The 10745-nt window shown below is 34.7% G+C and overlaps 1 protein-coding gene across 1 annotated transcript; it reads right to left on the bottom strand.

Annotated features, from left to right (window-relative positions):
• Positions 1-3621: 3621 nt before the first annotated feature.
• On the bottom strand, positions 3622-8070 carry LOC7465499 (leucine-rich repeat receptor-like protein kinase TDR). The gene is made up of 2 exons (XM_002303457.4): positions 5162-8070; positions 3622-4249 (listed from the first exon to the last, which is right to left on the bottom strand). Exons 1-2 carry the CDS (start codon positions 7821-7823, stop codon positions 3831-3833), a joined length of 3081 nt encoding a protein of 1026 aa, XP_002303493.3. The 5' UTR covers positions 7824-8070; the 3' UTR covers positions 3622-3830.
• Positions 8071-10745: the final 2675 nt, after the last annotated feature.

Raw genomic sequence — 10745 nt, 5'->3', positions numbered from 1 at the left:
CACTCTCACCTCTCAAGCTCAATTACCCAAATGTGAGCTAGATGAAGTTTTGCACCAACGTTCTGATTGATTGCTGAAAATTATTCTTCTCTTGGAAAGTAAATTTTAAAAAATCAAATTTTAAAAAAGTAAATTATTTTCTAATATATGATAGTGTAATAGAAAATAAGTTGAAAAATATTTTTTAATATTTGGTTATGTCATGAAAAATAAGTTGAAAAATAATTTATTAATATTTTATTTTTAAAAAAATTATTAAAATAATGAGGAACAAATCTTATAAATTAAAAGGTTGAATGAGAATGAAATTGAAAAAAAAAATAATTTACCATTTCATAAATTATTTTAAATAAAAGTTGAATGAGAATGAATGAAATTTCATAAATTATCTTAAATAAAATAAATAATAATCAAAATAATAGAAATTAATTCTAACAAATAAAAAAATTGAAAGATGAATAAATTAAAATAATAATTATTATTATTTCATAAATTATTTCAAATAAAATAAGTAACAATCAAAAGAATGAGAACCAAATTTGATAGATAAAAAACTTTAATTAAAAAATAATAAGAGAAAAGCAAATAACAATTATAAAAATAAGGACCGAGATTAATATAAAAATTAAATTCTAAGGGATGAAATTGAAAAAAAAAATTCAAAACAAAATACATATAGCAATCAAAAGTTTGAGGGCCAGATTTGATATAATCAGCAAATAATATAACATTTCTAATTTTTTCACAACTTCCGAAAAGTATTTTCCGCCTAAAATAAAAAGAAAAACACTTTTCTAAAAACCAAGCTGAATTTTTCTTTAACTGGAAAGTATTTTCCGTTGATCAACTTTCCTAATGAAAAACAAATACAATAAAGTTTGAAAAGTGATTTCTAAAAATCCACTTTCTATCAAACAAACGCCCCTAAATTATGTAATTTTCAAACCAGGGAGATCAAAATAGAAATTGAATAGAATCTCAAGGCTAAAAGGCCCTAGCACCATTTTTTTTAAAAAGGGCTACTATTTTACCAATTTTTTAAATTGGTCCCCTTAGTTTTATTTTTTTTATAAACAGCAGGCTAAATTATTTTTAAAAATATCAAGAATCAATCTAATATTGATATATTTTTCCGAGATTACGATAACGTGACAGAAAGCAGTATAAAAGAAAACAAAAATAAAGGAACAAAATCTTTTAAAATAAAAGGCTATCATTTTACCTTACTTTTAATTTTAGCCATTTCTTTTTTAATTTTTTGCAAACAATTAAACTTTTTTTTTTTTTTTTGCAAAATCAAGAGGCAACGTGATGCTAGGACTTTTTTGAGACTAAATTGAAAAAACAAAATTGATAACCAAAGAAAAAACAAAATTGAAGAACTAAAAAAATAAAAACACTGCATATGCACCATGTTTTCACTCAAAGGCCAGCAGTGAAACATTGAGACTTTCTTTTTTAATTTGAATGATGACAAAATCGTTAGCCTAATCCTTGCAAATGCCAGGGACTGCTAAAACGGGCATGTTCTTAAAATATCTACTTGTATGATATTGTAATAACGGTGATGGTTTAAAAAAATTTCATTTAAAAATATATTAAAATAATTTTTTTTATTTTTTTAATATTTTTAACATCAGCATATTAAAACAATATAAAAAAATAATTTTAAATAAAAAAATAAAATTTTAAAAACGCTATTTATACCACGTTCCTGGTTCCAAACATACCCTAGCGGCTGCGTAACCTAATTGCTAATGCAATGCAGGCTGTTTAGATTATCCACATCCAGTTCAGTAGTGGGACCCTTGCAAAGTTAAACCTCTTTGCCGGGAAGATTTTGCAATATTTTCCTTCCCAGTATTGCTTAAGAACCCATGAACATGACAAGAACTAGAAAAATAAAAGACTGGGTTGATTCCCTGCTTGTTACGGTGCTTTTTTACTAATTTCGTTCGAGAAAAAAAAAAGAATATAAATATATATTTTTTCAGTTATGTAGGTGTTACAGAAAGCAAGAAGTAGTTACTGCATCCGCATGAAAAAACTAATTGATTTAACAATGCCACCTTTCCCTTCTCAAGGGAATCTATTTCGAATGTTCAAATCCAAACAAATTCGCCCTGCACGCATTATCTGGTAGTGTTTGTCACTTTGGATGATGATGAATTGAATATGATAATTTTTTTTGAAGTTGTTTAGTGTAATTTTAGATGATATAGAAATTATTTTTTATTCTATTCAAAGCTATAACAATGGAGAAATTCTTATCCTGATAAAAATGGTAGGAGAAGCTTGCTTGATTATCTAAACATCTAAACAAGAGTTAGTCTTGATTCGAGTTAATATAAAAATAAAAATAATTGTTATTATAGTTTTTAAACTCGATTTGAAGTCGACCCAGTATAAGACACGAGTCACGAGTCGGCTTGACCATTGACCCAGGTCAACATAAAAATAAAAAAATATTATTATAGTTTTAAAACCTATCTTGAGGGTCGAACCGGGACCAGACTCGGGTTACAGGTTGAGTTGATCATTGATCAAAGTCAACATAAGAATAAAAATAATAATTATTATAATTTTAAAACTCAATTAAAGGGTGAACTCGAGGCTAGGCTCGGGTCATAGGTCAGGCTGACCATTGACTCAGGTCACATATAAGAATAAAAATGATTAATTTTATAATTTTAAAAATCAACCCATGAGTCGACCAGAGAGTTAGGCCCAGGTCACGGGTTGGGTTGACCACTAACCCGGGTCAACATAAAAATAAAAATGATTGTTATCATAATTTTAAAACCCTATTTGAAGGTCGACCTGAGACTGGACTCGGGTCAGAACCGGGTTGACCATTGACCCTAGTCAACATAAAGATAAAAATAATAATTATTATAATTTTAAAACTCAAAATAAATGATTAACCTAAACAAAGCTCAGGCCATAAGTCAAGATGGTCAACCCCGATTGACCCAACAATATAAAAATAAAAATAGTTATTATCATAGTTTTAAAACCTGATTCAATGATCGATTTTGGATAAAGCTCGAGTCACTGCTTGGAAAAGGTCAACCTGAATTAACCCAAATTAAAAAATAATAATCAAAGTAATCTTATTCTGACAAAAAAATCAATAAATTTTTTACTCGTGTTTTAACTCGGGTTGACTGAATCATAAATTAACCTGAAAGTTTGATCATATCAAATATGATGAATCCTACTTTTATTTTTTTTTAACTTGAAACGATCTTAGACTTCAAAACAATAGATTCTTATATAGTATCCAATGAACATAAAATAAAATAAATTATCAAATACAATTTAAAACACATGCAACACACATCAAGATAATTATTTCTACTATTCCGGTCTAATCAATATTATCCATCGTACTGGACACCACCTTATAGCTCGATAAATCGCAGGTACCCCTGTAAACCCCTTTTAGGTAAATTTGATATGGTAACTTTGAGCTGGCAAGAATATTTGGCGGTCAATAAGATAAATATACATCTGGTTGGGAGCCTTGAAACTTGCTTTTGCTATCTTCCATGGCTGGGTCCGTGCATTTTCATGCTATAAACCTTTGTCTTGGCTACTTTTGATCCCACTCTCCATATATTTCCATACGAACAACCATTAACACTCCAACTTAATTATAAGTATCAAACAACAAAAGGTCATAACCCGACATTAAAGAGATTATAACAAGAACACTCCATTGAAAATAAATAAAGAAAAATCACTTCTCCTATACCAATCCCCACCATTTGAAAAATAACATTAGGAAAAAAAAAAAGAAAAAAAAAAACCAGTAAAATTATTTTATATCAACATTCGACTGCAGGCTTTTGTGCAATAGCCCCATCAACAGTAACAATGTGGTCACCACTACCAACACTAACTATACTTCCAGGCAGTTTCCTCTTGGGCTTGGCTTCTTGCAGCATCAGCACGACATCCCTCATTGACGGTCGGTCCGCAGGATTCCGGCTGGTGCATAACAAAGCAATTCTAAGCATTTGCATCATTTCTTCCCTCACAGATGCAATTGATGCCCCAGCATCCTTGTCTAAAATGTCATTTACACCGTCCTTAGCCTTTATCTTCGACCTTACCCAATCAACAATGCTATTACCATCCCCAAACTCAGCATCGACCGACCTCTTGCCGCTTATAATCTCCATTAACACCACCCCATAACTATAAATATCACTCTTCTCATCAACTTGCAGTGTGTAAGCATACTCTGCACGGTAAAAGCAAGATTTCAGTGACCCAACTCAATCCAACAAAGAAAGAAATCATGCCAAGTGCATCGAGAAGTCAAAAACTGCAATGAATGAGAGGATCTAAAAGAAATTATTCGTGGGTCCAACTGTACATGGTAAATCTAACCAAAAAAAAAAGGCGTGAAAGGAAAAGGAGAATTTAAAAGGAAAAAAAATAATAAGGAGAGCGTCCACGCGCAATAGTGAGTGCGCCACGCACTCATAGGTCTCGAACAGTTGCAAATTCGCGGCCCAAAAGAAGAAATGACGCCCACCCCACCCCACCACTGCACTCTGTACTGTAGTATTTACCACTCCTTTTTTTGCATTTGGAAAATCAAGTATGGATGGATGTCTTTCATGCCATAACAATCAAGAAAAAAAAAAAAGAATATGTCATTATCTCTAATTCCCATGTCTTGTTTCAAGATTTGACTCTCCATATTCTAGATATACCAGCAAAACGAACTAAGCAAACATAGACAAAAGGTATCCAAGAATTTCAAACGAGACCAGCTTCAATCTAGTCCTGTGTATGCAAATACGGCAGAAAGAAAAGCAAGCAAAGAAGATACATTGAGGATCTCCAAGCAAGAAAATATAATTTCTATGCTTTCCGTCCTAAAATCAACCGTCCTACTCGTAACACATTTGTCTTTCCTCTTTTGTTTTGTTTTATTACACGACCAAAACTAATCGATCCAGTTCTTCACTGCAGTACGAGACAGGGACTCTGTATTCTTACAAAAGTCGACTGTTGACAATCAAATTTCAATTCAAAATTACCCCCGTTTTCCGTTTACTACTCATAAGGTGAAATGCATTTGAAGGGCACAAACAAATCTCATAAAAAAAATAAAAGAGAAACAGCAAAAGGACCAGGACCATACCTGGCGCAATGTAGCCATAAGACCCAGCAATGACTGACATGGATTCATCACTTTGGATCAGCTTTGCCACCCCAAAATCTGCCACTCTAGCCTCCATCTCCCCGTCCAATAATATATTACTAGGCTTAAGATCTCGGTGCACAATCACAGGATCACAATCATGATGCAAATAGCAAATCCCCTGTGCCACTCCTAGTGCAATCTTGTACCTTGTAAGCCAATCACCCACCAAATTGTCTCCCTTATTTTTCCCATGCAACAAATCATGTAAGTTCCCATTAGGCATGTACTCGTACAGCAACATTGTACACTCCCTGTTACTGCAACATCCTAGCAATCTCACTATATTCCTATGCCTCACGTTACCTAAAACATCCACCTCGGCTAATACCCCTCTCCTCCTTCTGATGTTCTCCTTATGCTTACCCCACAGTTTCTTCACCGCTATGATCTCGCCACCTGGCATTTCCGCCTTATAGACCGTCCCCGTTGACCCCATCCCTAAGATCTTGTCCGACATTGATAGACACTCGAGCACATCATTAGCCGTGAAATTCAACCGTTGAAAGGCAGTTAATTTCCACGGTCCGATCTCTCGTTCATCACTAAATCTACGGCCATAGTTCGCATGGAAACACCTAGTCCCAGCAACAAGCACAAATAATCCAATACCAAAAGCAGCCGCCATAATCCACACTATAGCCCCAGCAGTCCTTTTGGGCTGCTGTCTATGGCGGACCTCCATTTCTCCAGCCCCCAATGTATCCGCAGCACAAGGCTTTGGCAAAACGCCACCGCATAATCCTTGATTGCCCGAAAAGGAAGACGGATGCAAATTTGGAAATATTGTACCCGATGCAGGAATGGGTCCAGTTAACAAATTATAGGACACATTAAAACTCTCCAAAGTAGAACAGTTACCAAAATTTGAAGGAATGGAACCGGTGAGTAAATTATGGGACAAATCGACATCAGCGATAGCAGGAAGTGTAGAAATCTCCCACGGAATAATACCAGTAAGAGAATTGCGGCTTAAATTAAGCGAAATGAGCCTCTCACAATGGCCAATATCCCATGGAATGCTGCCATTGAACATATTGTCTTGCAATTCTATCCTGTACAGACTGCTGCAACCGATAAAATCTGGTATTTTGCTCACCAGCTTGCATGAACTGGCTGAAAAAATCTGAAGATTTGGCGCGCTCCATATGTTGTTTGGTAAAGCAGTGTGGAAGGAGTTTCCAGAAATGTTCAAGAAATGAAGTGGTTCTGAATTGCCAAGATCGTCAGGAATTTCACCTGTGAAGTTATTCTTGCTTAAATCCACATAGGAAAGATTAGGCAGGAGCCCCAATCCATAAGGGATTGAGCCGTTGAGCTGGTTGTCTTGAATTCGGAACCTGGACAAAGAGGTGCAGTTTGCTAGAGAATCTGGTAATTTACCGAGAAACTTGTTGGAGAACAGAATCAGCTTGTAAAGCTTGTTTCCTTGACATAGATTTGGAGGAATTGGGCCGGAGAGCGAGTTGTTTGAGACGTCAAGCCATAGTAGATTCCCATTGGATCCAAGCTTTTGCGGGAGAACTCCGGTTAGGTTGTTGTTCCAGAGCTCTAACGTGTCAAGGTATGGTAGCTCGCCAATTCCCGGTGGTATTTCGCCAGTGAGCTGATTTTTCAGAAAGCTCAACCTGTTTAGCTCTTTCAAGGAAGATAACCCCTCTGGAATTGCCCCTGAAAGCTGATTAACGGATAAATCAAGTGCTTTTAGAGCTTTCAGATTTGTGTAGCTCACCGGGATTTCACCAGTAAACTGGTTCATGAAAAGGAGCAAATTCTCGAGTTTGGTAAGATTTCCAAGTTGTGGTGGGAGACTGCCTGATAGATTGCACTTTGAGATATCTAGGTACTTGAGATTAGTCAACAAAGCAAATTCTTCTGGTACATTGCCTGATAGGAGTGGATGGTAGCCAAGCTCCAGGTGCTCGAGCTGACTCAAGAATCCTAAGTCGGGTGGCAATGGTCCTTCCAATTCATTCCCAGCTAAGTACAGGTACTTCAATCTGAGGAAACTTCCATAACTCCTTGGAATCTCTCCCGTGAAGTAGCTCCCACCAAGGTTGAGCTCCTCCAGGAAGCGCAGCCAGACGAATTCTTTAGGCAATGGACCAGTGAAGTTGTTGCTGTATGCATTGAAGACTCTCAAGAACTTGAGCTTGGAAATCCCAGGTGGGAATGTTGAATTGAAGTTGTTGTGGCTGATGTCAAGAATCCTAAGGTCACCCAGTTCAAAAATGGCAGGTTGAAGAAGCCCATCAAAAGCATTTCCACTCAAATTCAAGTGAACCAAGCTCGTTAAGTATCTAATCTCTGCAGGAATTACACCAGAAAGATTCCGGTGAGAGAGATCGAGTGATGTGATTTGAGCAGTGGCTGGGTTGCACTTGATGCCGGACCACGCGCACCAAACTGGTTCTTGGATTAAGCCACTAGTGGTGGACAAGTTCCAATCATTGAAGGTATTGGAAGGGTCTTTGAGGAAGGTCTTAATGGAGAGAAGAGATTGGAGGGGGGGAGGCAGAGTCGTAGCAGAGAAGACTAGAAGAGGAGGTTTGAACAAGTAGAAGAAGAATGCAAGTAGAAAGAAAAGAAAAGGGAGTTTCATGGTTGTTATGGGGAGGTGAGAAATCTGGTTGAGAGAAATGTGGAGTTAAGAGAGGTAAATTTAAGGGAAGGAAGGTTTTGACAGGGAGAGATGATTATGCTTTTTGAGAGTGCTGGGTGCAGAGGGTGTTTCATGATCATGGTTTTTGCTTCAGTGGGTTCTCTTGGTGCCTATGACCGATGGTGGCAGTGGAGGGGTAAATCATATATGAAAGAAAGAGAATCAGAGAAACTGCTACTGCTACTGCTACTGCTGCTATATACACAAACACACACACCTCCTCCTACGCTCTTTATTTCCAATCTCCAATTCTTGCGTATCTACACTCTCTCACACACCTCTTCTTTTGCAGTCTTTTTCCTTTGTCTGCTCTCTCCACATACCACTTTGGGTTTTCTTGGATTTCTTTTTCCTTTCTTTTGTTTTCACTTTTCATCATTCCTTGTTTCCTTTTTCTTTCGCTAACAAATTGATCAAAATTACGTTGTTACCATTGTTCCTCGCAGGATCCAAGAAAGTCATTTCAATTTCCCACCATATTCTTGAAGCTGTTATTTTAAATGCTTTTTTTCCCCAATTAATTCTCCTTTTCCCCCCCTCGCGAATCCCAACCTGGGGATTCAAGCATGGTGGCATGAGGGAGACTTCTGTTGTTGTTGAAGACCACCTCCCTCTTCTTATAAATCATTGCTCATTTAAAGGATTAACGATGGCGGAATAGTTTTGATATCATTGTAGAAGAATTAGAGTAACTTCACCCTTTAAAGTATTTTTTATATCCAAATATATTAAAATAATATATTTTTATTTTTAAAAAATTATTTTTAAAATCAACACACCAAAATAATCTAAAATATATAAAAAAAATTAATTTTTTTATTAACTCTAAATCAGAGAATTCCACTTGCATAAAAAAATCAATACAAAAAAAATTAAAGATGCTAGATTCTTGGCCCGGGTAGATCACCTTTTTTTTTTTTTTCTTAGAGTAACTAAGATATGAAAAAATTAAATTGTTCTGATCAATTCTATAATGATCAGTGTACCCTGTAAAAAAATACAATTACTCATAATAAATAATTTATTTATTTTTAAAAAAAATAATTTCATTGTTAGAATGCACAATAAATCAAAACATTTCTACTATACTTCTTTTTCCACGGGATTTAGTTTTTGTTAATTAAAATCAATGACACCATAACAGCAGTCCGTCCACAGCACCAATGAATTAAAACTGTTTTGATATACATGTAATTTACTATAACTAAATGACCGTATAAAGTTACAACATGTATGCTTGAATGCTCGAGCAAGGTGGCCTGCCACTTGCGAGAAATTATCTTATATGGTCACTGTGTGATTTAGCTTTAATCACGGTTTGTTTTTAAGTCTCAAATGGATTTATAAAAAGGATTAATTTTTTTATTTTATTTTAAATTATTATTTTTTCTATATTTTTAGATCATTTTAATGCATTAATATCAAAAATAATTTTTAAAAAATAAAAAAAATATTATTTTAATACATTTTCAAATAAAAAACATTTTAAAAAATAACCACAGCCACCACATTTTCAAATATATTCTAATTTTATTCCAATGTTTTGGACATGAATGTGCAATTAATAATCAAATTTACTGAAAAAAATAATTTAAAAAAAATCAAATTTTAACAAAAAAATAAAAAATAAAAAAGGTTAAAACACACTCTATCATCAGGGTTGTTGCTAAAGTATTTCTCAGGATGAAGACACAGCTTGAAACCAGATCATCTGATCCTCAAAACTTTTCAGTATTTTAATGTGTTTTTTCAGTTAGATCCAGCGTCTTTCTACGTTGTTGTTTTACCGGTGATATTTTTTTTTTATTGGGAAGGGCTGTTCATAAATGGATTGGCATTATCTACAACGTGTCGTCAATTAATGAGCTCTTTAATTGAGTACGAACTAGAGACTATGGATGTAGGCATTGAGACTTGTCTTTTGCTTGTTAAAGGTGCATGGGGCTGGCAATACAATGATAGCTCTTGTTGGAGAAGCAAGGAATTTGGCAAGATACTGCAGCTTGTGAGAATGACAGTTCCAGCCATACAATTAAAGATTCTTGTGTTCAACCGTACGACTTGTTCCGCTCCCGTCCCGGGTTCGACCCTCTATGTGCATGCTTGTCACCCCCGCGGTGCCTTACCTGCTCCTGGGCTTGCAGGATGTCCAGTGGGCCGTGGGGAATAGTCGTGGTGCGCATAAGCTGGCCCAGACACTCCACATAAATCAAAAAAAAAAAAAAAAGATTGTTTATTTTCGTCCTTTAATTAAAAAAACGCAAGTGCCTGTCCATTCTACCTTTCTGTTGAGAGAATGTTTACGTAGTGATTTGTTTTTTAAAATGTTATTTATTTAAAGATGTATTAAAATAATATATTTTTTTATTTTTTAAATTTTTTTTGACAACAGTGAATCAAGATGATCTAAAAATATCAAAAAAATATTAATTTAAAATTAAAAAAATTAATTTTTTTCAGAAATATTTTTGAAACACAAAAACAAACAGACAGTGAGTGAAGGTCGTACATGAATTAAAGGTGCACTAGTATTGGCCTGCGCTATAAAAGTATTTTTAAGAAAAAAAAATTAAGAGTATAAATAATTTTTTTAATAGTATTATTAAATTTGGCTAAAGAAGTTAATCTTAAAGTCTTCTTACTTAACTCTTTACCTAACTTGATTTTTCAATTAAACCGGGTGAGAGTTAACCTAACTTGAATCGATTGATTTTATAGGGCTAAATGAAATTTTAATGATCGGTAAAAACATGACCTAACTTTAAAAAAAAACTTCAAGATATCAACTTTTTTTAAAAAAAATATTGAGACAGCAATATATTGAATCGACCTCGGTTCCCCCGCGACCCGTGTCATGGATTC

Source organism: Populus trichocarpa, chromosome 3 (assembly GCF_000002775.5).
Source record: "Populus trichocarpa isolate Nisqually-1 chromosome 3, P.trichocarpa_v4.1, whole genome shotgun sequence".
NCBI classification, from domain to species: domain Eukaryota; kingdom Viridiplantae; phylum Streptophyta; class Magnoliopsida; order Malpighiales; family Salicaceae; genus Populus; species Populus trichocarpa.
Note: the sequence above shows the minus strand (reverse complement) of the source record. Positions and strands in the feature narration are given on the sequence as shown.